The following is a 26777-nucleotide window of genomic DNA, read 5'->3' on the forward strand; positions in this document are numbered from 1 at the left end:
TTTATGTTGTACTAGTGGTGGGGCGCGCACTTTTGCACGCCCGTGCGGTCAAAATTCTGAGAAAACTGAGGCGCGACAGCAAAGACTTTAATCTGGGTGTGGTAGCATTACGACAGTAGATAAGTATTATTCTAAGTATTGAAATAGATAGCCACATAAGTTTAGTCCGCAGCCACATCGTTGTACCTTAAGAATGCTCATCGTGATACATTCAATAGGCTGGAAAGGAAGCAAGTAAGTTTACGTCTTTTAACTAACCATAGATGGTGGTGCAATGGCCTGGATATCACACAATTAGGGCTTAGGCGTACGGTACTTGCAATGCAAGAATATCAAACATGTATGATCTGTCCCTGGTTTCGTGGATCGTTCGTACAGAATATCTATTGTGCTGTTTTTTTGTGTGTTTTCCCATGAGTACACGCAGCAGAATGTTTGGGCGATGCAGCTGCTGGCTGTGGCCTGCCTCTCCTTGGCTTCCATGGTGGAGGAGACACTCGTGTCCTCCCTCCTGGACCTATAGGAAAGCAAATAGGAAGTTCTCTTAGCAAGCTGTGATCAGCGGGTACGTTAAATTATTGATGAATGGATGCCAATACTGAAATGCAAAAAATAGGACTGGGTACTATTATTTGTTTGCAAACTAAATTGAAGAATAATGTGCGCACGGTAAACCTAGATTGTAATGAAATATCATATCATGGTGAAATCATGTTAACAGTGGGTAAAGCTGGTCAGAGTTAAATGTACCTATTATCCTAAACTCAGTTGATATATATTCCTCTTAAATCTAAAAAATAGAACACAAGGAAAAGCGTTGAATCTCAAAAAATATAGGAATCGAATCCTAACACGGATCATGATACGTTTCTCAATCTCTTACTGGACGAGGCACTCAAAAAATTGTGACATGGTATGTTTGTGGAAGAACCATTGAAAAACTCAAATTGGCAGAGCACTTGTCCACGAAAAGGATCATGGCACTATATGTAAGATTAATAAAAAGAAATGAGCATGTACTATGAGAACCTAACATCAAAGAAACAGGATACCTTAGAATGAGCTACAAATATCATCAACCCGAGATCCTGATAAGGGAAAGAACCTGCATATCAGCAGCCATGAATAGGATCAGGCCACTATATTTAGTCCAGGGAACACAGTTGTTAATGCACCATTTAATGGTACAAAATTGATGGAAATGCATACCACTTTTTATCTGTACAGGTACCTTTAGTTATCTAATAGAAAGCAGAGGTAGAACCATAATGCAACTATTCCATAGAAGCACACACACGTTTCATTTCAGGATTTTTCAATTTGATACCGACAAAACCTCCAGCACCACCTTGCTCTAAAAAAGCTACACCCTGAATTCGCTTTAGGCCCAACGTATTAAAGGCATATAATAATCAATGGAGGATATGACAGCTGTAGCATTAGGAGGGAAGACATTCAGAGATCTAGAAAAAAGATTCATAGATACCTGAGGTCTCCATCAGCTTCCTCACTGCCTCTTGTTTCTCTAAAAAAATAGAGTGTACCACCATGTTAACAAATTACTGGAAGCAAGATACAAGGCTAGCTTATGTAAACTTAAAATGTAATCTTCTCAGAAACACAGGAAAGGGAGATGGAGGGGAAAGTAGCTAGGGGGCATCAGACAGAGACCTGGATTCAGAAGGGTTGCATTCATGGGACTGCTTGAATCATAGCTGTAGTTCCCCTCGCCAATTTGCTGCCTTGTTTGAGGGATGTGAGAAACATGAGCGTCAAAGTTTAGACATGGTAAAATGACAGGAAATTTATAAGGGAAAATATTTATTGAGTTTCTATTTTTTAATACCCAAACAACTCAACTGAGATACTACATGAAATAGAGGAGCAATATGAATTGGAGGTTACCTTGTTTGGTAAATGTGAACTGAAGCACTCCAATTATACTTTTCCCAGTCGCATTTGTTGGCCATAAAAAACAAAAGGAACTATTAGGCTAGGTAAAATTACGGATAGAAAGACTAATGGAATTAGGGATCAATATGATATATCATGTGCAACTAAATAAAATATCATGGTCGTAAGAGTGCTGACACATACGAGAGAGAAATCCATAAGCTTAGTTGAGTTGGTCTACTTTCATTGGTGTAGGTCTATATCAAGGCATACAAAACTTCACATTGTTGTTGAAGAGGCAGCCCTGATGCCAGAACTTCTGCGTGGTTCCTATTCCGAAGCAGGCAGCAAAAACACTGCTCCATATTTCTTGAAGGCTAACCAAGAACTCTAAATCAAAAGGACAACAAAAGAAACAAAGTTAGCTCAAACTGTCGAAGACCGAGATTCACTATTGAAAGTAAATTGACATGAAGAAGCATGTCTACCTCGTATCCCTAGCGAGTAGGCAAGCCAGATAGTATTTAATGAAAACACATAGGACATGTTTGTTACCATATATAAGTGTAAGCTGAAGGCCTTATCTAGAAAAGAAAGGAAAATAATGAAAACGCATCCAACTTTGGCCATGACGAAAAATTAAGTTAATTGTGAGCAACCTAAATCATGCACTAAATCCTTGCTGTTGCTGAACTAAAAAAAATCGAATTATGGTTTGTAACAGTTACAGTATCAGTCATTAAGAAAACTCTACATTTCGAATCTGATAAAGATCTGACATCATGTTTGTTGGCTCAGCAATGAACTGGATAAGCAGGAAATCTAACTGAACAAAAAAAGGCTAAAAATAGGTAGAAGTAATTAAGTGAATTTAATTTCTAACAAAACCACATAGAAATAACTGAGGAATTTGTAATGGATTTTACCAAGCACCAACTGGCCATGGACATAGTCAAATCACTAAATTTCAATGATCCGTTCTATTCTATCTCAACAACTAAACGCATTTAAGATCTGAGACCATTGCTTTATAAAGGAATCAAGTTTTGACATCATTGCATATAAAATAATTGAACTATAAAAATAGAGCACCATTATTCGGAGGTAGCATCATACCTTCTATGGAGTAGGGGACCGTACGAAACATGGCAACGTTAGTGTTTATACACCGGGCTGCAACAAATAAAGCAAAATTCTGAAACAATATGATTCATTTTGCAAATCAGGAGATAGGAGAATTTACATAAGAATCCATTGAGCTGGTTTCTAATCTGATTGCAGTGGACAGAATGTGCAAACACTTCACAAGCAGAGGAGTCACAAGAGCTGACCAAAATGATATCTCAAAAATTAGCCGAACCCCTCCTCTTTCTTCAGGACCTCAGGAGGCCGAACCTGCAATTGGACAATATATAGCTAGGGTTAGTGCACCACGGGCCTAAAGCATCTCTTGCTCATTCACCTGCACAAAGGAGAAGATGGAATGAAGGAGGAACTGGAGGAGGCACATAAAGCACAGGCACAACCATAAAGGCGAAAAAATAGGGTGCAAGGCAATGGGCCCAGATAATATCATGAAGGAAACCTTTACAAATTTTAGAGGCCTCAGAAATATATGAATCATCATTTAACCATGATCATGGGCACAGGCACAACCACAAAGGCGAAAAAACAGGGTGCAAGGCAAAGGCCGCAGATAATATGATGAAGGAAACCTTGACAAATTGTAGCGGCCTCAAAAATCTATGAATCATCATTTAACCATGATCCTGGAGTATCAAGGCACCAAAGTAAATGGAAAATGCCAAGTCTCTCACAGGATCTTGATGGCCAAGGTGTACCAATCAGGAAAGCAGGTGGTGACATGTCGCTGAAGCGGTCCAATGAAAGAATTCTAGGAGACGTGGATGGGCTGGCCGTCGAGTTCATTTTCATCACAGGCCATACGGGGAAAAAATATTTCCATCACATGCATGGAGCAGCAGGCTGAAAACAGTAGCTTCGACATAAACGAAACAAAAGATCTCAAATCCCAGGGAGGGCTTCGCATTTGTAAGGTTAAATAAGAGTTCATTTTCATCACAGGCCATACAGCAAAAAAAATATTTCCATCACGTGCACCGAGCATCAGGGTAAAAATAGACGTATATATAAGTGGAAACAAATTCCAAGGACAGATAGCAGGTTTGATACACTGTAAGCAGGCAAACATCACAGCAGTAGGCATAGGCCAAACCCTAGAGAATGTATTCATGGCAATATGGTGAGAAATCATGGAGACAAAAGCAAAATTAGAGAATAAGAGGAAACGGGAACACCTGAGAGTGCTACGTGCTAACCGTGGCACCGCCAAGGCCGACCAGCTCCTGGGGCGCCCACCATAGGAAGCCACATCGGGAGAAGCGAGAGGGTGCGCAAAGGAGAGCGCACCGGCTGCTCCCAGCTGCGAGGCCCGGCCGACGACCGCAATGAAGCTGAGGAGGCTCGACGCCGGCATGGGTAGGGGCGTGACGCCATGGCCGGCCGGTCTCGCCTCGCCCGCTGCTAGGGCCCATGGACGCGCGCGACGCAGGGAAGCTGGCGCGGTTGGGGCCTGCTGCAGCGCTGGCACCCTAGGAGAGAGAGGGAGAGGGAGAGGAAGAGAGGAAGAGGAGGTACGTCGCAGCCGGCAGCGGCCGGGAAGAGGCACCTAGGGTTTCGTGTGGAGGGCGCCGACGCCGCAGCCACCGCGCGATGACGAGGCCGAAGTCTGACCCGTCCAGCACGCCGCAACGCTGGAGGAGAGGGAAGGAGAGAGGGGAAGGCCGGCCGTGGGCGGCGCCACCGCCGCAGGTACCGCCGCGTCGGGTGCCGGGAGGAGCGACGGGGTGGGGAGGAGAGACGAGCGGATGTTTTTTTTGCTGAGAAGGGAGATGCCAAGGTGGACCAATCAGGAAAGCAAATGGTTTTCGGGCGACGTGGCCCATCTGGCCATCCGGGAGCCCCCCGCCGTTTGTAGCTGATCGGATGGCCGAGGTTATTTTGGGCGACGTGGATGGTGCCCCTGCTCGAGGAGTTGGCCATCTTTGTTTGTTTTAAATGTGTTGAATTGTGTTGTTTGAATCAAATTTGAAATGCTTGTATTGTTTTAAAATTTCGAAAACCCTGATTTTCAGCATTTAAATCCTACCCCCAAAATCCATTTCAAAATCTAAGCATATTTTGGGGTTGAGTCCAAAAGCAAAAGTGTAGAACTTGGCAAGTTATACAAAGTTTATCTTTGGAGTTTTTCAAGTTGTTTAGAAAAATTTCGAGTAATTCAAAAAGGCGTAATTCGTTAAATTTCTCGATTCAAATTCAAAAGTTCATTTCAAAATCTAGACCGAATTAGGAGATGGTTATAGAAGCAAAGTTGTAGAACTTTTGATTTTGAACAACTTTTGTTTTTGAAGATTTTTGAGTTGTTATGAAAATTTGAGAGTAATTTGTGAATTTTGGTGAATGACAAACTTGTAATTACTGTGAACAGTGTTCACCGCTTGCGCTACACCGCCGGCGAGCTTCGGCTTGCTTCCAGTCATGCGCGTGGCCGTCTGGGCATCGTGTTGGCGCGCTGAAGGCTTCGTCGTGGCTTCCTTGAGCTTCCTGGCCATCCTTTTTAGCCTGAGCCGCCATCGTCGTTGCCCTTCTCCCTTGCTCTGTTTTCCCGTCGCCGCTGCTCCACTCCGGCGAGCCCGTGCCGTCGTTGTCGTGCTCCACCATCGCTGATAAGCTAGTCCCAGCTTCGCCTCAACCTTACGCATCCAACCGACCCACCAATTTAGTTTATCTCCATCGGAAACTCGCTGTCCACGTCTTTCTTCTTCACGGCCGGCGACCTTCCCGTCGCAAGCGCATCTCCGTGGCCAGCGCCCTTCGGTGAGTTGCTGTCCTTGCTCTGTGTACCTATGGTTTCATCTCGATGCGTGGTGCTTACTCCATAGTTGGTTGTTCATTTTGACCACTGCAGTCGCTGGTACACCATCACCGACGACGTTTTGCTCCGCCGTGTTCGCACTAAACGTCGAACCCCCCTTGCTGTTGCTCCTCCGGCTCGGTCTTTGGCTCCAACGCATTCGGGTTGAGCTCCTGATGCTTCCTGTGTCCTTTGTTTAATCACTACCGCACTGGTGTCGCCGGCGTAGCATGGCCATGCCATCGTGTCCGCCATGGCCGTCGTGGTGCTTGGTCCAGTTAGTGTCAAGGCTCGACTGTGCCACCAATCGACGCGTAGGGGTGTAGGGATCATTTCAGTACCTTGGTTGTCGCCATTGAGCTCGCCGTCGGCGAGTTTTCGCCGGTCAGTGCGCGTGTCACCGTGGTCAAAGCGTGAGGTAGAAGATGACAAGTAGGACCCGGTTGTCAGTGACTCAGCGTTCAAATGGATTTTTCTATTTTCATATTTGAATGAATAGTGTCTGTTTTTGTTATTTTTGTGTAGATTTATTTAAAGCTCCAAAAATTATGAAAATTTTTGTGTGACTTCTCTGTGATGTATAGTATTTAAGAAAAATATGAAATAATGTTTTTCAGTAATTTTTGAATGTGATAAAAATTGCTCAATTTATTAATAAGTGGATTTCCATGATTTTTCTAGGCTTATTTAATTGTCCAAAAATTATGAAATTTGTTTTGCCACTTACTTATCATGTAATGAACATGTACTAAAATTTTGAGCTCAATTAGAATAAGTTGATTTATTTCATAATTTTGAATTAAATAATTAATTCATAAAAGCGAATAGTAACCTTTAATGATTTAGGTTTTGGTTGAAATTTTGGATTGAGTGATGACCTTGGGTCATTAGTTGATGATGATCCTTGGCAATTGATGTATGTGTTATAAAAAAGATTTAGTTGTTTGACTTGCAACTGTACCGCGAAGGAAAGTTGTATTCAAATTGTTAATTTTGCATCCATCATCGAGCATCATGTTTCATATTCCGCATCATGTTAAACATGGCATTGTTATTACATGTAGTGAACGAAGGTGAAAATGTGGTAGTTAATCAAGCTGTTGAGGAGGTTAATCCATCTGTTGAAGTTGGATCGAATCCTTGTGTAACGTCGCAGGAATCGGACTTTTCCGTCAACGAAGGCAAGCCCTGGATGCATACAACCCTACCTTGTGTTTTATAAATTAATTTCGCTTTTACTTTCAGTTACTGCATTAAGTGATTAGGAGTTAAGTAAAAGCCTAATTGGTGCATTACCACCCTTGTTATTCCATATTTACCATATTACCAGTTTTAAACTCGTATATGCCTAGTCTTGCTTAGCTATGCGTAGAACGATGAAAGTCGGATGACTACCTGTTACCTGCAAGTTTTAAACGGAACATTGGTTAACTATGTTAGCATGTGATATGGGAATGTGGAGTAATAAATCTAGACCGGGCGGACTCGGTGTGTGTGAGCCACAAGACGTGGAGGTCTTGTGAGCGGGTTCTTTCCGCCTGTGTCGATTAAGGCACGTCTGTTGTTGAATTGCATGAGGTGAGAATTTATAGTACTAACCACATACTTCGGTAAGCCTGAACTTGGCAATTCTATTACGAGAATGGCTACTCACGCACTGGGAGTGGAGAGATGGCGGGAATAGCGTGTACCCACGTGGCCATGGGCTGGAATGGTGGAGTACTGTATTCTCGGGTGGCGCGGACCCATTCTTGTTTTAGAGGATCCAAGGGTAGGTTGGTATATGTAGGTCGGGGACCTGCATATGTCGTGTGGTCTGGAATTCCTAGCTAGGTTTTTAATCGGTTCGAATCGTCGTTGCTCCTCGGTTATGGAGACTCAACTCACTATTCATCATCGTAGCATTAATAACTAGAACTTGAATAAGGCTTGTGAAAGTGTTGGATATGAAGTTTCATGATCTCAGTGCGGATCATGTCAGTTTTGTATATAATTCTTAAAGAAGTCTTCTATATAAAGAATTTTATTAAAAGAGCTTTTACGCAAAAGAACTTTGATCATTGTTATAGCTATACCTTGAATCCCTGAGCCTGCATTACTAAGTTTATCAGTTAATATTTTGGTTAAGTCTTGTTGAGTACTTTTGTACTCAGGGTTCGTTGACCCTTGTTGCAGGTGAGCCTCATGAGCGGATCTGTTTTGGATCGTGCTGCATGACTATCGTTCATTCTGACAACGAGAAGTAAATGTGTGATCCTTGGGCAGGATGTTTATTTTGTGTGTTAAGCATATGTTAATTATGCCACTCCACTATTACTATGGTTTGTAATAATTATTGAACTTAGTTTGTAAGGTGTGAAACAACTAGTCTGTAAACTATGTTACCGTAAGACTTCCGCTGTTTTTACTCTGGTTTTGATATTTGAATAAATGTTGTAATACTGCAATAACTTTGTAACGTGATCCTGCTCGGAAATCGTGGATGATTCGGGGTTCCCCGAGGACACCCAATAGTCTTTTTAAGTTCATGGAAACATATGCATAGATGTCAATGGTCGTCGGACAGTGACAGGTGCATATGGGCCCTATAACTTAGGAGGTTCTGCCACAGAATGGTATCAGAGCGATCGTTATAAGGTTTTTGTTGTATTGTTTTACAAAAACTTCAAAATGATTTGGGATGACTAAATTTAACTTGATAATTTGGTCCAAATTGCTTCTGACTTATCTTATTTTTTCTCACCATTCCATATTTGATTAAAAAGGTTTTGTGTGGTGGAGTAGTAATATTACTATGCCCTATATAAAAATAAATGTTATTTATGTGCATTATTAACTTCGATGTTTTTGTTCGTGAGAACGATTCATGCATCATGAATAATTCACTCGTTACTTCCTTCACCTCTTAGTCTGGAGTTAAGTAGTGAGTCTGGTTTGAGGAATGTAATCCATCATAGCTGCTCTTTAGACTTTGATTAAATGGTCTTACTTGGATTAAATTGGCTTCCTACAGTATGGCTCGTGCCAAGATGACGCCCCGTAAGTCCACTGGACCCAAAGGAGTTCCTCGTCACCAACTTGCCCCTAGAAATGATGGTGCTAGTAGTAGCAGTACTAGGCCTGATCCCCAGGCAGAGATACTGAGGGTTTCTATGGAGTTAGCACAATCTACTAGAGAGAGGGCTTTGGATATTATACAAATAGGAGAATTATAGGGTCAATTGAGGCAGCTCACCACCGCGCATAGGAACTACGAAAGTATGTTAGTTCATACGGTGGAAGGAAGAAATGAAGCTTGGCACAGGGAAAATGTAGCTAGAGCTAGAACTCATGAGCTAGAATTCTATGTAGAAGATTTAGAAGAACATAATACCTATCTACATGAGGAAGTTCATAGGCTTAGCAATCTACTAAACCCGAATCATGAGCCTCAAGCTGATGCCATGGACCCAGGTGTCATCCTTGCCGATGAAAGTGAATCGGAAGAAGAAGAAGAAGATCCTAAAGAGTTAGTAATGATCGATGAAAGTGATGATGAAGGCGGTAATAATTCCGGAATGGATACCGAGCCTGAAGTTTGAAGAAATTGAGGAAAAGAGTAGAGTTGTATAATAATAGCTCTAGTTAAGTTATGTAGTTCTATTTTCGTACTCGTGGGTTTGTTTGTACATTAGTAAACTCTATGTAATGTGTCTAGAGTAAGCTTTGGTACAATCCAATAAAGACATGTGAATAAAGTTTGGTTTGTTATGAGCAGATGCATCGTACGCGAGGTTTGTTTATTCCGGGAACTTCACAAGATGAGGACGGTATTCCAGATCCGCCACCAGTTCCAACAAATTTAGCTGATGCTATAACCGCACTTGTCAATGTGATGGCTGAAAATTCTCATTTGCTTCATGAGATGGCTCAGAGTAATTAGAATCAGATGTACGGAAACCGTGGACACCACCATAACCGACAGGAGGCTACATATGTTGATTTCACAGACACAAGACCCCCGGTGTTCACCAAGGTAGATGAACCATTAGAGGCTGATGACTGGCTTCGAACCATGGAGCAGAAATTTGACCTTATTCCATGCATGGAGTATCAGAAACCTATGTTTGCCGCCGAACAACTTAGAGGAGCAGCAAGTGCTTGGTGGGCAAACTTAGTGGCTATGCAACCTGCTGGCATTCCAATAACTTGGGCTGAGTTCCATACTGCCTTCAGAGCCCATTATATCCCTGAAGGAGTGATGGCTATGAAGCTAGATGAATTCCTTGCTTTGAAACAAAGAGATCAAACCGTGATGCAGTATGTGGGAAGATTTAATCATCTGTCCCAATATGCATCCGAACATGTCAATACTGATGCCAAGAAGAAGAGGTGGTTTATGAGAGGCCTGAATACCAAGTTGCAGACTATGATGACCACTTGCACCAATGTTACTTACCATGAGGCCGTAAATATTGCAATTGCTTCAGAGTCAAAGTATCGGCAGCATAAGGAGCTCAAAAAGAAAAAGAGTGCCGTCTAGATCTTTTGGGGGAAATCAGAAGAGGCAGAGGGTGATTTATCATCTAGTACATCATAATCGTCCTCCTTATCGTCCGCCGCAGTTCCAAGCCGGGCAACAGTCAAATGTCCATCCTGCTATAACATATCCGAGTTCACAGTCAACCAATGCTCCTGGTGGCAATGCTCCAACATCCCAGGGTCACAACTATCTGTGCTACAATTGTGGAAGGACTGGTCATTTCTCCAGAGAATGTCCATATCCTAGGCAGGCTAATCAAAATTATCAGAAGGCCCCTGCTAATCAACAACAGGGTCAGGCACCGAACAAGAACCCCAATCATAATGCTCAGAAGGGCAAAGATGAGAGGAAGATAGGACGGGTGTTCTATATTCAAGCTGGAGAAATTCCGGAAGGGGAGCCAGTGATGATGGGTATGTTTCCTATTGCCAATCACCCTGCAGTTATACTTTTTGATTTTGGCGCATCATATTCATTCATCAATAGAACATTTGTCGTGAAGCATGAAATTTCAATTGGGGCTACAAAGGAAAGTTTCTTTATACAGTCGCCTGGGGGACGTCTGTGTACTAAGGAAATGGTATACCAGGTACCCGTAAACCTGGGTGGGCATATTTTTCCCACTACCATGATTATCCTTAAGGATCAGGATATAGATGTAATATTAAGAATGAATTGGATGTATCAGCATAAGGTTGTTATAGATGTTTTGAATAGGACATTAAGAGTGAGTTTGCCTGATAGTAATTCTCAACTTCTCATCCAACTTCCAACCCTAAGAAGATCAGTGGGCAAGATTTGTGCAACTGCTGTCAAAGAGATTAGAGATATTCTGGTAGTGTGTGAATTTCCGGATGCATTTCCTGAAGATTTACCTGGTTTACCACCTGATAGGGATGTACAGTTCAATATAGAATTACAACCTGGAACAGCTCCGATTTCTCGAAGAGCTTATAGGATGCCACCTAAGGAATTGGCCGAGTTGAAGACTCAGTTGCAAGAATTGATTGAGAAAGGGTTTATCCAACCTAGTTCCTCACCTTGGGGATGTCCGACAATTTTTGTGAAAAAGAAAGATGAGACCCTAAGGTTATATGTCGACTATTGTCCATTGAATGAAGTGACCATCAAGAATAAGTATCCATTACCTCGGATAGATCTACTTTTTGATCAATTGGCCAGAGCCAAAGTTTTCTCCAAGATAGATTTGAGATCAGGATATCACCAAACCAAGATAAAGCCTGAGGATATTTCCAAAACGGCATTTACCACAGGATATGGATTATATGAATACTTGGTAATGTCTTTTGGTTTGACAAATGCTCCAGCTTATTTTATGTATCTAATGAACTCAGTATTCATGCCTGAGCTAGACAAGTTTGTAGTGGTGTTTATTGATGACATTTTAGTATATTCCAAGAATAAGAAAGAACATGCGGAACATCTCAGAATTGTTCTGACCCGCTTGAGAGAACATCAACTATATGCCAAGTTCAGCAAGTGTGATTTTTGGCTTAAGGAAGTGCAATTTCTTGGACATGTCTTGTCAGCAAAGGAGTTGCAGTTGATCCTAGCAAAGTGAAAGATGTGCTTGATTGGAAACCGCCAGCCACAGTTCATCAAGTTCGGAGTTTTCTTAGATTGGCGGGGTATTACCGTCGGTTTATTCTAGATTTCTCAAAAATATCAAAGTCCATAACTGAATTGTTGAAGAACCAAGTTAAGTTTGTCTGGTCATCAGATTGTGAGGAGGCTTTCTAGACTTTGAAGAGACTGTTAACCACTGCACTAGTGTTAGCCCAACCTGACATCGAGAAGCTGTTTGATGTTTATTGTGATGCTTCAGGTATTGGTATTGGGTGTGTGTTGATGCAAGAAGGCCGAGTCATTGTCTATGCGTCCAGGCAACTTAAGCAGCATGAAGAACACTATCTGACTCATGACTTGGAGTTAGCAGCTGTGGTTTATGCTCTGAAGATTTGGCGACATTACCTGCTTGGTAATACGTGCCATATGTATACAGACCATAAGAGCTTAAAGTATATCTTTACTTAGTCAGAATTGAACATGCGACAAAGAAGATGGTTAGAACTGATTAAGGATTATGATTTGGAAGTACATTATCACCCTGGTAAAGCAAATGTAGTTGCAGATGCCCTCAGTCGCAAAAGTTATTGCAATTGTCTAACAGTGAGAACAATGGGTTTGAATTTATGTCAAGAAATGGAAAAGTTGAATGTAGAAGTAATTCAACAAGGAAGTTTGACCAACATAATTGTTGAAGCCACTATTTGAGATCAAGTTATTGCTGCTCAGAAGGAAAACAAGGGTATAGCCCATATTAAGGAAAGAGTCAAGAATGGAAAAGCGGAATGCTTTAGCATAGATGATGAAGATGTGTTATGGTTCAAGGATCGCCTGGTGGTACCAAAAGTTCCTGAGTTGCGGCAGTCAATTCTAGATGAGGCACATGCTACTAGGTTATCAATCCATCCGGGAAGTAACAAGATGTACCATGACTTGAAGCAAAGATTCTGGTGGACTAAAATGAAAATAGAGATTGCTAGATATATAGCAAAGTGTGATACTTGTCAAAAGGTGAAAGCTATACATTTGAGGTCTGCTGGTGAATTACAACCATTACCTATTCCATCTTGGAAGTGGGAGGACATAAGTATAGACTTTATTGTTGGTCTACCCAAGACATCAAAGGGATTTGACTCAGTATGGGTTATTGTAGATCGACTCACTAAGTCAGCACATTTTCTTCCAGTCAAGACAATATATCCTACGATCCAATATGCCAAGATGTATTTAGCAAGAATCATGAGTCTCCATGGAGTACCCAAGACTATTGTGTCAGATAGGGGTACACAGTTTGTCTCCAACTTTTAGAAACAATTGCATTCTTTATTGGGTACCAAACTTCTGTATAGTACAGCTTATCATCCGCAGACTGATGGATAGACTGAAAGAGTTAATCAAGTACTTGAAGATATGTTAAGGTGTTGTGTCCTTAACTATTCTAATAAGTGGGATGAATGCTTACCTTTGGCCGAGTTCTCATACAACAATAGTTATCAGGAAAGCATTAGAATGGCTCCATTTGAAGCACTCTATGGTCGTAGATGCAGGACATCATTGAGTTGGTCTGAGCCAGGAGAGAGAAGATTCTTTGGAGTTGACCTTGTGAAAGAAACAGAAGACAAGGTTAGGCAAATACAGAGTAATTTGAAGATAGCTCAGTCCCGCCAAAAGAGTTATGCGGATAAAAGACGAAGACCATTGGTATTTAACAAAGGAGATTTTGTATATCTGAAAGTATCACCAATGAAGGGAGTTAACCGTTTTGGTGTTAAAGGAAAGTTGGCACCCCGACACATTGGACCATATCAAATTTTGGAGAGATATGGAAAAGTGGCATATCGTTTGAAGTTACCTGAACATCTCGCAGCTGTGCATGATGTGTTCCATGTTTCTCAATTGAAGAAGTGTCTCTGAGTGCCTGAACAGAATGTTGAAGTTGAAGGAGTAGAACTAGAAACAGATTTAACTTATTCCGAATATCCTATCCGAGTGTTGGATCAGAAAGATCGCATTACTCGAAGAAGGACAATCAAGTTCTATAAGATACAATGGAATCAACATTCAGAAGAGGAAGCTACTTGGGAATCAGAAGATTACTTGTTAGAAAAGTTTCCAGAGTTTCTAGCGTCTATATAAAATAGAGTAATGTTAGTTGAGCTTGGTAGTACAAGTTGTGTTTTATATAAGGAACCTCGGCTGTTTTATGGACAGATTTTGTATGTGTTCTCGTGACACATTTCCTTTTCCATTACTTACCCTATGGCTTTGAATCTCGGGGCGAGATTTCTTTTAGGGGGAAGGATTGTAACACCTTAGGTGTTTAAATATTAAAATCTGACATGTCATCATATACATTGCAAAGCATTTGGCAGTGGTGAGAACTTTGATGTGCATTTACTAAAACAAGTTTACTTTATGTTGTATGTGTTGAATTGTGTTGTTTGAATCAAATTTGAAATGCTTGTATTGTTTTGAAATTTCGAAAACCCTGATTTTCAGCATTTAAATCCTACCCCAAAAATCCATTTCAAAATCTAAGCATATTTTGGGGTTAAGCCCAAAAGCAAAAGTGTAGAGCTTGGAAAGTTATACAAAGTTTATCTTTGGAGTTTTTCAAGTTGTTTAGAAAAATTTCGAGTAATTCAAAAAGGCGTAATTCATTAAATTTCTCGATTCAAATTCAAAAGTTCATTTCAAAATCTTGACCGAATTAGGAGATGGTTATAGAAGCAAAGTTGTAGAACTTTTGATTTTGAACAACTTTTGTTTTTGGAGATTTTTGAGTTGTTATGAAAATTTGAGAGTAATTTGTGAATTTTGGCGAATGGCAAACTTGTAATTACTGTGAACAGTGTTTACTGCTTACGCTACACCGCCGGCAAGCTTCGGCTTGCTTCCAGTCGCGCGCGTGGCCGTCTGGGTGTTGCGTTGGCGCACTGAAGACTTCGTCGTGGCTTCCTTGAGCTTCCTGGCCATCCTTTTTAGCCTGAGCCGCCATCGTCGTTGCCCTTCTCCCTTGCTCTATTTTCCCGTCGCCGCTGCTCCACTCCGGCGAGCCCGTGCCATCGTTGTCGTGCTCCACCGTCGCTGATAAGCTAGTCTCAGCTCCGCCTTAACCTTACGCATCCAACCGACCCACCAATTCAGTTTATCTCCACCGGAAACTCGCTGTCCACGTCTTTCTTCTTCACGGCCGGTGACCTTCCCGTCGCAAGCGCATCTCCGTGGCCAGCGCCCTCCGGTGAGCTGCTGTCCATGCTCTGTGTACCTATGGTTTCGTCTCGATGCTGTGGTGCTTACTCCATAGTTGGTTGTTCATTTTGACCACTGCAGTCGCTGGTACACCATCACCAACGACGTTTTGCTCCGCCGTGTTCGCGCTGAACGTCGAACCCCCCTTGCTGTTGCTCCTCCGGCTCGGTCTTTGGCTCCAACGCGTTCGGGGTGAGCTCCTGATGCTTCCTATGTCCTTTGTTTAATCACTACCGCACTGGTGTCGCCGGTGTAGCATGGCCGTGCCGTCGTGTCCGCCATGGCCGTCGTGGTGCTTGGTCCAGTTAGTGTCAAGGCTCGATTGTGCCACCAATCGACGCGTAGGGGTGTAGGGATCATTTCAGTACCTTGGTCGTCGCTGTTGAGCTCGTCGTCGGCGAGTTTTCACCGGTCAGCGCGAGTGTCGCCGTGGTCAAAGCGCGAGGTAGAAGATGACAAGTAGGACCCGGTTGTCAGTGACTCAGCGTTTAAATGGATTTTTCTATTTTCAAATTTGAATGAATAGTGTCTATTTTTGTTATTTTTGTGTAGATTTATTTAAAGCTCCACAAATTATGAAAATTTTTGTGTGACTTCTCTGTGATGTATAGTATTTAAGAAAAATATGAAATAATGTTTTTTAGTAATTTTTGAATGTGATAAAAATTGCTCAATTTATTAATAAGTGGATTTCCATGATTTTTCTAGGCTTATTTAATTGTCCAAAAATTATGAAATTTGTTTTACCACTTACTTATCATGTAATGAACATGTACTAAAATTTTGAGCTCAATTAGAATAAGTTGATTTATTTCATAATTTTGAATTAAATAATTAATTCATAAAAGCGAATAGTAACCTTTAATGATTTAGGTTTTGGTTGAAATTTTGGATTGAGTGATGACCTTGGGTCATTAGTTGATGATGATCCTTGGCAATTGATGTATGTGTTATGAAAAAGATTTAGTTGTTTGACTTGCAACTGTACCGCGAAGGAAAGTTGTATTTAAATTGTTAATTTTGCATCCATCATCGAGCATCATGTTTCGTATTCCGCATCATGTTAAACATGGCATTGTTATTACGTGTAGTGAACGAAGGTGAAAACGTGATAGTTAATCAAGCTGTTGAGGAGGTTAATCCGTCTGTTGAGGTCGGATCGAATCCTTGTGTAACGTCGTAGGAATCGGACTTTTCCGTCAATGAAGGCAAGCCCCGGATGCATACAACCCTACCTTGTGTTTTATAAATTAATTTCGCTTTTGCTTTCAGTTACTGCATTAAGTGATTAGGAGTTAAGTAAAAGCCTAATTGGTGCATTACCACCCTTGTTATTCCATATTTACCATATTACCAGTTTTAAACTCGTATATGCCTAGTCTTGCTTAGCTATGCGTAGAACGATGAAAGTCGGATGACTACCTGTTACCTGCAAGTTTTAAACGGAACATTGGTTAACTATGTTAGCATGTGATATGGGAATGTGGAGTAATAAATCTAGACCAGGCGAACTCGGTGTGTGTGAGCCACAAGACATGGAGATCTTGTGAGCGGGTTCTTTCCGCCTGTGTCAATTAAGGCACGTCCGTTGTTGAATTGCATGAGGTGAGAATTTGTAGTATTAACCACATACTCCGGTAAGCCTGAACTTGGCAATTCTATTACGAGAATGGCTACTCGCGCACTGGGAGTGGAGAGATGGCGGGAATAGCGTGTACCCACGTGGCCATGGGCTGGAATGGTGGAGTACTGTATTCTCGGGTGGCGCGGACCCGTTCTTGTTTTAGAGGATCCAAGGGTAGGTTGGTATATGTAGGTCGGGGACCTGCATATGTCGTGTGGTCTGGAATTCCCAGCTGGGTTTTTAATCGGTTCGAATCGTCGTTGCTCCTTGGTTATGGAGACTCAACTCACTGTTCATCATCGTAGCATTAATAACTAGAACTTGAATAAGGCTTGTGAAAGTGTTGGATATGAAGTTTCATGATCTCAGTGCGGATCATGTCAGTTTTGTATATAATTCTTAAAGAAGTCTTCTATATAAAGAATTTTATTAAAAGAGCTTTTACGCAAAAGAACTTTGATCATTGTTATAGCTATACCTTGAATCCCTGAGCCTACATTACTAAGTTTATCAGTTAATATTTCGGTTAAGTCTTGTTGAGTACTTTTGTACTCAGGGTTCGTTGACCCTTGTTGTAGGTGAGCGTCATGAGCAGATCTGTTTTGGATCGTGCTGTATGACTATCGTTCATTCTGACGATGAGAAGTAAATGTGTGATCCTTGGGCAGGATGTTTATTTTGTGTGTTAAGCATATGTTAATTATGCCACTCCACTATTACTATGGTTTGTAATAATTATTGAACTTAGTTTGTAAGGTGTGAAACAACTAGTCTGTAAACTATGACCGTAAGACTTCCGTTGTTTTTACTCTGGTTTTGATATTTGAATAAATGTTGTAATACTGCAATGACTCTGTAACGTGATCCTGCTCGGAAATCATGGATGATTCGGGGTTCCCCGAGGACACCCAATAGTCTTTTTAAGTTCATGGAAACATATGCATAGATGTCAATGGTCGTCGGACAGTGACAGGTGCATATGGGCCCTATAACTTAGGAGGTTCTGCCATAGTCACCAAATGTGATACTATCAATCCCATTGCTCTTGCTTTCATTGATTGAATTGAACATTCTTGGATCACTGGTCATGTGTTGTGTGCATCCACTATCAAGCACCCAATGCCTTCCTTCGGCTTTATAATTTACCTACAAAAGAAGATCAATTCCTTTTAGGTACCCAAACTTGCTTGGGTCCTTATAGGTTAGTCACCAAGGTCTTTGGTACCTAAATGGCCTTCTTCTTTGGGCCCATAATTGGTGTACCAATGAACTTAGCCTTCACATCATTGGCACCCTTATAAAGCATGTAACAAGAATCAAATTTGATTGAGGATACATTAGGTAGCTTGTTCTTGTTAGTCTTGCAATTTTGCTCTATATGCCCAACTTGCTTGCATCTATTGCAAAACCAACCATTGCCCTTCATAAAGCTAGCTCTGGGAGTGACAAAGGCCGCCTTGCCCTTCTTGAGGGTATAGCCTAATCCCTCTTTGTTGAGAGAAAATCTTTGGCTATCCAATCACTTTAGCAAGTGGGCTTTTCCACCATAGACATTGCCTAAGGCACGAGTGAGCTCATTCACCTTCTTCTTAAGGGTTTCATTTTCCACCATAAGTGAGGCATCACAAGTGAGACCATCACTCGAGGGTGAAGTGGAAGTAGTAGTGCTACAAGAAGTGTTAGTGGAAGCAACAAAAATAGATTCATCAATAAGATCACATATTAGTCCCACATCACATGATATGATTACTTGCTCCTTCTTGGCTTCCTCCACTTTGACTTGCTCAATGAGAGAGGAGTGAGCCTTTTCAAGCTTAGAGTGAGCTTTGCCAAGCTTCTCATGGGCTTCCATTAGCCTCTTATGAGTGGCATTTAGCTCATCAAGGGATTGCTCAAGAAATTTGACTTTCTTGTTCAATTCCTTGCACTCCTTTCTCTTTATCTCAAAGCAAGTATGTACTTGCTCACATATGTCCATGAGCTCCTCCTTGGAGTACTTCTCATCATCATCATCACTCCTACAAGCATCACTTTCACATTCATCATCATCACTCACATCATATTTTACCTTAGTAGGTTTTGCCATGAGGCACATCGATGGAGTGTCGAAGATAGAGGGCTTGTTGTTGATGGCGATGCTTGCTAGTGCTCTCTTGATAGATTTTTTGTCATCATCACTAGAGCTATCACTATCCGAAGAGCCATCACTATCCCATGTGACCAAATAGCCTCCACCCTTCTTCTTCTTTTGGAAGGTCATTCTCTTATCCTTCTTCTCCTTCTTTTCTTTCTTATCCTCCTTATGCTTCTTCTTCTCATCCTCATCATTGTCACTATTGTATGGACAATTTATGACTATATGATCGGGGCTCTTGTAATTATAGCATCTTCTCACATACTCTTTCTTCTTGGTGTGATCTCTTCTCTTTCTTGCACCATAGCCCTTCTTCTTCATGAATTTTCCCATCTTACGCACAAAGAGAGTCATAGCTTCATCATCAATATCACTAAGATCATCATCATCACTTGATTCTTTCTTAGACTTGCCCTTGTTCTTTGATGATGATGATGAGCTAGCCTTGAATGCTATGCTTTTCTTCTTCTTGTCTTCTTCTTCCTTCTTGTTATCCTTGTCATCCCCCTCCCTTTCCACATGGTATGTCTCTTATGTCATGACATCACCTAGTACTTGGTTAGGGGTAATATCCTTCAATCCTCCTCTTATGATGAGCAATCTCAACATCTTAAATCTTGGAGGTAAGCACATCAAGAATCGATGGAAGACATCATCATCCTTGATCTTTTCTCCCAAAGCCTTCAAGTCATTGATAATTACTTGTAGCCGATGGAACATCTCCGGAATGCTCTCATCATCCTTCATCTTGAAACTTGTCAACTTGTCCTTGAGAATGTACAACTTGGCACTCTTCACAACCGGTGTGCCCTCATATGTTTCCTCCAATCTCTTCCACACCTCATTTGCTCTTTCATAATCCTTGATTTGCTCAAACACCTTGGAATCAATGGCATTGTATATGGTGTTGAGAGCCATTGTATTATATTGCTTGTTGATCTTATCTTGGTTGGTTGGATCATCAGGATCAATGATAGCATAGTCATTCTCGGTCACTTCCCATACTTGATCATTGATTGAACCAAGATACATCCTCATCTTTCTCTTCTAATAATCATAGCATGTGCCATCAAAGAACGGTGGTTTGCCCCCCACATGGTTGAACACAACTTGAGCCATAATTTGACACCGAGGTTGTTAAGCCTTCAATTAAACGGTGACCATGACTCTGATACCACTTGAAAGGTCCTAATATGGCTAGAGGGGGGTGAATAGCCTATTTAAAAATCTACAAAGCAACTAGAGCAATTTGATTAGTATGACAAATAGCGTAATGGAAACTTGCTCTAGCTCTACAAGGGTTGCAAGCCACCTATCCAACAATTCTAGTTGCAATGATTACTTAGGCACCAAAACTTGCTATGTAACTACTCACTAAGAGCTCTCAAACTTGCTACTCTAAAGAGCTCAACTAGATGAATGTAAATAGGTGAGTAGAGTGATTATACCACCGTGTAAGGGATGAACCAATCACAAGATAAAGATTAAGCCAATCACCGGGAGAATGCAAATGACAAGAGACAACCGATTTTTCTCCTGAGGTTCACGTGCTTGCCAACACGCTAGTCCCCGTTGTGTCGACCAACACTTGGTGGTTCAGCAGCTAAGAGGTGTTTCATAAACCTCATCCACATGATAGGACACTGCAAGAACCGACCCACAAGTGAGGTAACTCAATGACACGAGCAATTTACTAGAGTTACCTTTCGGCACTCTACCGGGGAAGGTACAACTCCCCTTACAATCACCGAAGACGGCCACAAACAATCACCAACTCATGCCGATCCTCCACCGCTGCATCGAGCCATCTAGGTGGTGGCAACCGCCAAGAGTAACAAGCGAAATCCGTAGCGCAACACGAATACCAAGTGCCTCTAGATGCAATCACTCAAGCAATGCACTTGGATTCTCTCCTAATCTCACAAAGATGATGAATCAATGATGTAGATGAGTGGGAGTGCTTTTGCTAAGCTCACAAGGTTGCTATATCAATGAAAATGTGCAAGAGTTGGAGCTACAACCGGCTATGGGGCTTAAATAGAAGCCCCCATTGAATAGAGCCGTTATACCCCTTCACTGGGCAAAACGCGCTCTGATTGGATGCCCCGGTCATACTGATCGGACCCTGGACTCAGCGTCCGGTCCACTGATTTATGCCACGTGTCACTCTGAGTTAAAACTGAACCGTCAGATCACAACGGCTAAGTGCTGACCGGATGCTCCGGCTAAACTGACCGGACGCTGGAGCCTCAGTGTCCGGTCGAGTACAGTAAGGGTCCAAATCCATTTTTCCTCGACCAAACACGTCCGGTCCATCTCGACCGGACACAGCCCAGCGTCTAGTGGTATACCCTAGCTACTGTACCACCAAGTCAGCGCGACCGGACGTAGGCAGTCAGCGTCCGGTGCATTCAGATCCAGCGTTCGATCACTTGATCGACGCTGGCATCTCCTCTGTCTTCTTCACCCTTGCTCAAATGTGCTAACCACCAAGTGTATCACCTTATGCACATATGTTAGCATATTTTCACAAATGTTTTCAAGGGTGTTAGCACTCCACTAGATCCTAAAATGCATATGCAATGAATTAGAGCATCTAGTGGCACTTTGATAACCGCATTTCGATACGAGTTTCACACCTCTTAATAGTACGGCTATCTATCTTAAATGTGTTCACACTCGCTAAGTGTCTTGATCACTAAAACAAAATGGCTCCTACATTTTATACCTTTGCCTTGAGCCTTTTGTTTTTTTTCTTTTTTCTTTTCTAAGTTTAAGCATTTGACCATCACCATGCCATCACCATTGTCATGATCTTCACCATTGCTTCATCACTTGGAGTAGTGCTACCTTTCTCATAATCATCTTTGATAAACAAGGTTAGCACTTAGAGTTTCATCAATTAACCAAAACCAAACTAGAGCTTTCAGGTGTCCATCGTGACGCTGGGTCTATACATCGCCTATGCGCTGCCCATCTTGTTCCGCATGACGACGGCGAGGAGGTCGTTCATGCCAGGGCCATCCCACCTTGGGAGATTCGGCGTCGCCGTTAGCTCGGTGGGCGTGCTCTGGGTGGCCCTCGTCACCATGCTCTTCTGCCTGCCGGTGGCGTACCCCGTCACCAAGAGACATTGAACTACACGCCGGTGGCCGTCGGCGGCGTGCTAGTGCTCAGCCTCGCGCACGTGGGTGCTCCACGCCCGGTTCTGGTTTCGAGGGCCTATCACAAACGTCCTCCTCTTCCAACATACTCTGTTCTCTACCCAGCCACAGCCGCCGCCGTAGTACCACCATGCGTGCTTCTTCTAGCCCCATCATCGTCGTCTGGGTCGGGGAGGCGGGTGGCGGAGCACGAGCGGTGGCTACGGAGTTCGGCGTGGTCACGCCCGTCGTCGGACAGCGGCAGACGTCGCAGGCGCAGGAGCAGCTCCTCCTCGTGCCGCATCGGCGCAACCACAGTCGTCCACCATCGCGCTCGGAGGTGAGGTGCCGCGTCGCGGCCGGCCGTCCGGACGCCGATGACGGAGCGCCCATGCCCGCCCCTGTCCCCACTCCGAGCTCCAGCAGCGCCTTGACAACATTGCGGCCACAGTGCTGGACGGCGTAGTGCATGGCGAGCGCGTCATCGAGGTCCAGCCCTTCGCCCATGACCATCAGCTTGACGAGCTCGAGGTCGGCCGCGTCCAGCACGCGCTTCATGCGCCGGATCCTGTGGTCGCGGTTGGCCGCCGAGGACGCCGCGTTGATGGGGAGGTAGTGGTGGGTGAGGAACGGTGACTGGACAGGCACTCTAATGCAGCAGCAACCACGCCATTGCCCATGGGGCCGTAATCACCTGATCCACGAGTGCTCCCTGGTATGCTGCTGCTTACCGTGTGCGGTGGAGGAGCGTGTCGTCCACGCGCCCATGCATGTGCCCGTCGTGCCGTAAAAGAAGAAATAAGTGTGAGGGATTAGATGTAAAAGAAGATGCCACGCTGTCATGCCACATCGGCAAGAAATCGCTGACGGAGCAGTATGGACCTATGGTGCACTAGATAACAAGTTAGGTGACTTATAAATGCATTTTTCAAGTTTATAGACCTAAGTGGTACACCATGACAAGTTCATGGACCCCTGGTGTATTTAACTCAAGATTTTATAAACATCCACCATCGTAATGGTACGCCTACAATACCATATATATATATATATAGAGAGAGAGAACTACTACTCTGCAGCTAGCTATAGAATAGCTTATTTTGTAGCCACTTTGAGTTACGATAATTATTATGTTAATTTACGAGATTATAGTAACTTCTTACTAAATGGTTTCCTACAACGTTATGGTAAATATTCTCGCATGTTATAGTAACCTAACTATCGTAAATATGTATTGACATTATCGTAAATTAGTATATAAAATTATCGTAAATGGAGGTGGCTACGGAATAACTTATTTTGTAGCTGGCTACTGAATATACTCTCCCTATATATATATATATATATATATATATATATATATATAACACCCCACCTAAAATGCAGGGACTACTCGGTTCTTCGCTGCTGCTCTGGCCCTCTATCGTCTACACATGATTTGCATTTGTAAGATAAAACAAAATAGCTCAAACGTACACATTTAATCTAAAGACTTGTTTAATCCATTACCTCCTAAAAAAAGGCTAACCGCTGCGCTATGGATTAAAACAAGACTATATAATAGAACACCTAACTATATATTAGCTGAGACTGAGCAACCATCGAATGGTTATATCTCATTATCTAGGGCTGTTTGAGTGCCCGCTTATGCACACCTCGCCGGAGATGTGCAAAACCCGCCGCTACTGAGCAAAAACGCCGCTGAAAAACCGCTCAGGGGGTAAAATAGACGGTTTTAGAAAGTTCAGGGGGTAAAACAGACGGTTTCATAGTTGGAGGTGAAGTAGACCAAGTATGAAAGGTGGGGGGGTTAAGTAGACTTTTTCCTATATATATAGAACTACTATCATGTAGCTGGCTACAAAATAACTTATTTTATAGCCACTTTGAGTTATGATAATTACTATGTTAATTTACGAAATTATAGTAACTCCTTACTAAGTGGTTTACTATAACGTTATGGTAAATATCCCCATGTGTTATAGTAACCCAACTATCGTAAATATGTATTGACATTATCGTAAATTAGTATATAAAATTATCGTAAATAGAGGTGGCTACAAAATAACTTATTTTGTAGCCGGCTATATATATATATATATATATATATATATATATATATATATATATATATATATATATATATATATATTCGAACTTATGATATATTATTTTGGTATTGTGTTAGAATTGCATTGTTTTTTTTATAGAGGGAGTAGCATCTACTTAAGAAAATCGGGTGTGATTCGATTTGGTGCGGTCTTCGAGACCAGACCTTGACCGCTTATTTTTCTTGTTATATATATGAGTCTATCGTAACAAAAAATATCATTAAAAATATTTCTAAATACAAATCCAATCTAATCACTTTTTAACATAGCTTCTACGTATAACTATACCAACTGTTGGTGCAAAATAATAGACTTGGAATCTTAGAATACGCCTTATTTTTTATCCGGGTGCGAAAGTTATGGACTGCAGAAAGACTCTTTTGTACTCCTTTCACTCCCTTTTCCTTTCTCACTCATATCTCTATAGATAAAAATAAAGACAAGAGTATTCTAGATAATTTCTACAATACAACTGTCCATTAGTCGGCAAGCTAAATAATTAGCTGCTAATGGACCAAATAGGCTCTAAAAACAACAACAATAATAATATTAGTTTATAAAAATAATAATAATAAAATACTTAACAAAGTAGCTTCAATGTAACATGAGCTCTATAAGAGTCTCTGGAGTTAGAGCTGATTGGTTCTACAACTTCTTGAAGCTAGCACTGTGCTAGATAAATCTAAAATTATACCCTCGTGGAGGCCTAAACATATTTTGGTGGCACTTCTACTCAACTCAAATAGCAAGTCGGTTAGCGATACGAAATAAGCATGATACTTTAGGCTGACTAGCTGACATGCTTGGCTCTCTGTCACTATTAACTTGTTTGGTACTTATAATCTGTTTATAGATAAAAATAAGTCAAAACTAACATTTGTACATATTTCACATGTATTTAACATGTTTATAGCAATGAAAATAATATATTGTGCGTAATGTTACAGTACATTTTGATAGTCTTTCAGACATTATAGTATGATATGCCTTAAAAAGGGAAATGGAGAGTATTTGTTTTCTTATGAACCATTGGGAGCTACTCCATTCGTTATAAACTATTATAATTTACTTTTAGTTTTGTTCTAAATCAATCTTCCATGTCTTTGGAAGATTGATTAACATATAAAAGATTCAAACAGATGCCCTACGAAGACATGTTTTTCTGATGAAACTAATTTAATGTCGTAGAAGCTGATACATTTTTTTATAGAGAAATCGAACCTAAAATAAGATTAGAATAGCCTATAGTAATTTAGAGCTGAAAAAGAGTAGAATTAAGTAGCCGTGACACCTGTCTAACCGTCTCAGCCAAAAATTAGTAACATGACGCATTAGGAGATGGACACGGGGAAGACATGATGCTGCTCCATGGGTTATGCATGAGCTACTTGCATGCCACACGGTCACATGGTCTTATCGTCGTCCATGGACCGAACTTGGGTTTTTATTCCATTCCAATTCCAAACCTTGGGTGGCCTGCGTTATCACGCTGATCTGCCCTTGCAATCAGCTCCACCTGCGCAGGCGTCGGCTTCCTACACGGCCACACACGGCTGGCTCCACCACCGCTGCGCCACAGCGCACCGCCCAGCCCAGCCTATGATGAGGAGTATGATGATTACGATCCAGTACAAAACCACATGCAATCTTTTAATTGCCCTCGTAGAACCATAAATTGGAAAAGGGTCCCCCGTCCCCTGGATGAGTCGGCTTGCATCTCCCACGCCTCTGATGGGAAGCCGTGAAACTCATCCGCCAAAAAAAATAAAAAAATGGAAGTCTCATTTTTTAGAGTAAAAAGAATAAATTAATATATATAAAAATATATTACTATTTATGGTGTATAATAAATATTAATATATCAATAATGGAATATATTTTTCATAATAAATTTAATTAAATATATAAATATAGATAATGGAAAATCTCGATTTTTTGAGGGGTCAAAGGATCAAATTTGACTAAATATATAAAACATATTAATATTTATGGTATGTAATAAATATCGATATATTAACCATGAAATATATTATTCATAATAAATATAATTACTAGATATAGATAATATCTTTAATCAAATTAATATTGTTTAACTCCTTAGAAAGCAAAGACCTCATTCTTTTGAAGATGGAGATAGTAGTAGGAGTACTAGATAACATGCAAATGCCTTTAACAAATGCCTAAACTAAAATGTTTTAGTTAAATAAAAATATCACTAGTACGGCATAACATTAGCTCTCAGAATTGATGGACATGCTCGTCTCAACTCCATAAACTTCTTTTTCCCAAAAAAAAAACTAATTCCATAAACACTTGAAGATGAGGCCGTAGGCTCTTTATCAACAATTACTGTAGTAATATATTTATCGAACGAGCGTGCGTGTGCTGTGTAAAAACATCATTTTACCTTCGGAACCACGCAGCCTCTCACCTCGCGCAGATCACAACATCATCGAGAAAGCGTCAATCAGAGTAAAAAAAAAAGAATGGAGAAGGTACATTTTCAACGAGAAAAGGAGAATAACTGAAGCTTATCATTTCTTTTTCCTTTTTTTTTACAACAATCATTTATCTTTC

General features: G+C 41.5%; 1 protein-coding gene and 1 pseudogene across 8 annotated transcripts; one reads left to right on the top strand and one right to left on the bottom strand.

The window, feature by feature from the left end:
* Nucleotides 1-22233, top strand: part of LOC136465807 (amino-acid permease BAT1 homolog) — a 29556-nt pseudogene extending 7323 nt beyond the window's left edge.
* On the bottom strand, nucleotides 263-4117 carry LOC136463695 (uncharacterized). 8 transcript variants are annotated; one of them, XM_066462666.1, is made up of 8 exons: nucleotides 3225-4117; nucleotides 3010-3066; nucleotides 2382-2472; nucleotides 2098-2283; nucleotides 1672-1738; nucleotides 1487-1525; nucleotides 1053-1105; nucleotides 263-517 (listed from the first exon to the last, which is right to left on the bottom strand). In XM_066462666.1, exons 4-8 carry the CDS (start codon nucleotides 2110-2112, stop codon nucleotides 302-304), a joined length of 390 nt encoding a protein of 129 aa, XP_066318763.1. In that variant the 5' UTR covers nucleotides 2113-2283; nucleotides 2382-2472; nucleotides 3010-3066; nucleotides 3225-4117; the 3' UTR covers nucleotides 263-301. The 8 variants fall into 8 exon arrangements, with proteins under 8 accessions (XP_066318763.1, XP_066318760.1, XP_066318762.1 ...); XM_066462663.1 differs by having other exon boundaries at nucleotides 2382-2477; XM_066462665.1 differs by having other exon boundaries at nucleotides 2382-2477; nucleotides 3137-4117.
* Nucleotides 22234-26777: the final 4544 nt, after the last annotated feature.

The sequence above is a fragment of the Miscanthus floridulus genome, chromosome 7, assembly GCF_019320115.1.
Source record: "Miscanthus floridulus cultivar M001 chromosome 7, ASM1932011v1, whole genome shotgun sequence".
NCBI lineage: Eukaryota > Viridiplantae > Streptophyta > Magnoliopsida > Poales > Poaceae > Miscanthus > Miscanthus floridulus.

Excerpts from the sequence above, each read along its gene's own strand:
- LOC136463695 (XM_066462664.1), bottom strand. Across the intron at positions 1,106-1,486 it reads GAAGCTGATGGAGACCTCAG|GTTCTTTCCCTTATCAGGAT; the intron begins GTATCTATGAAT and ends GCTGATATGCAG. Across the intron at positions 518-1,052 it reads TATTTGTAGCTCATTCTAAG|GTCCAGGAGGGAGGACACGA; the intron begins GTATCCTGTTTC and ends GCTTTCCTATAG.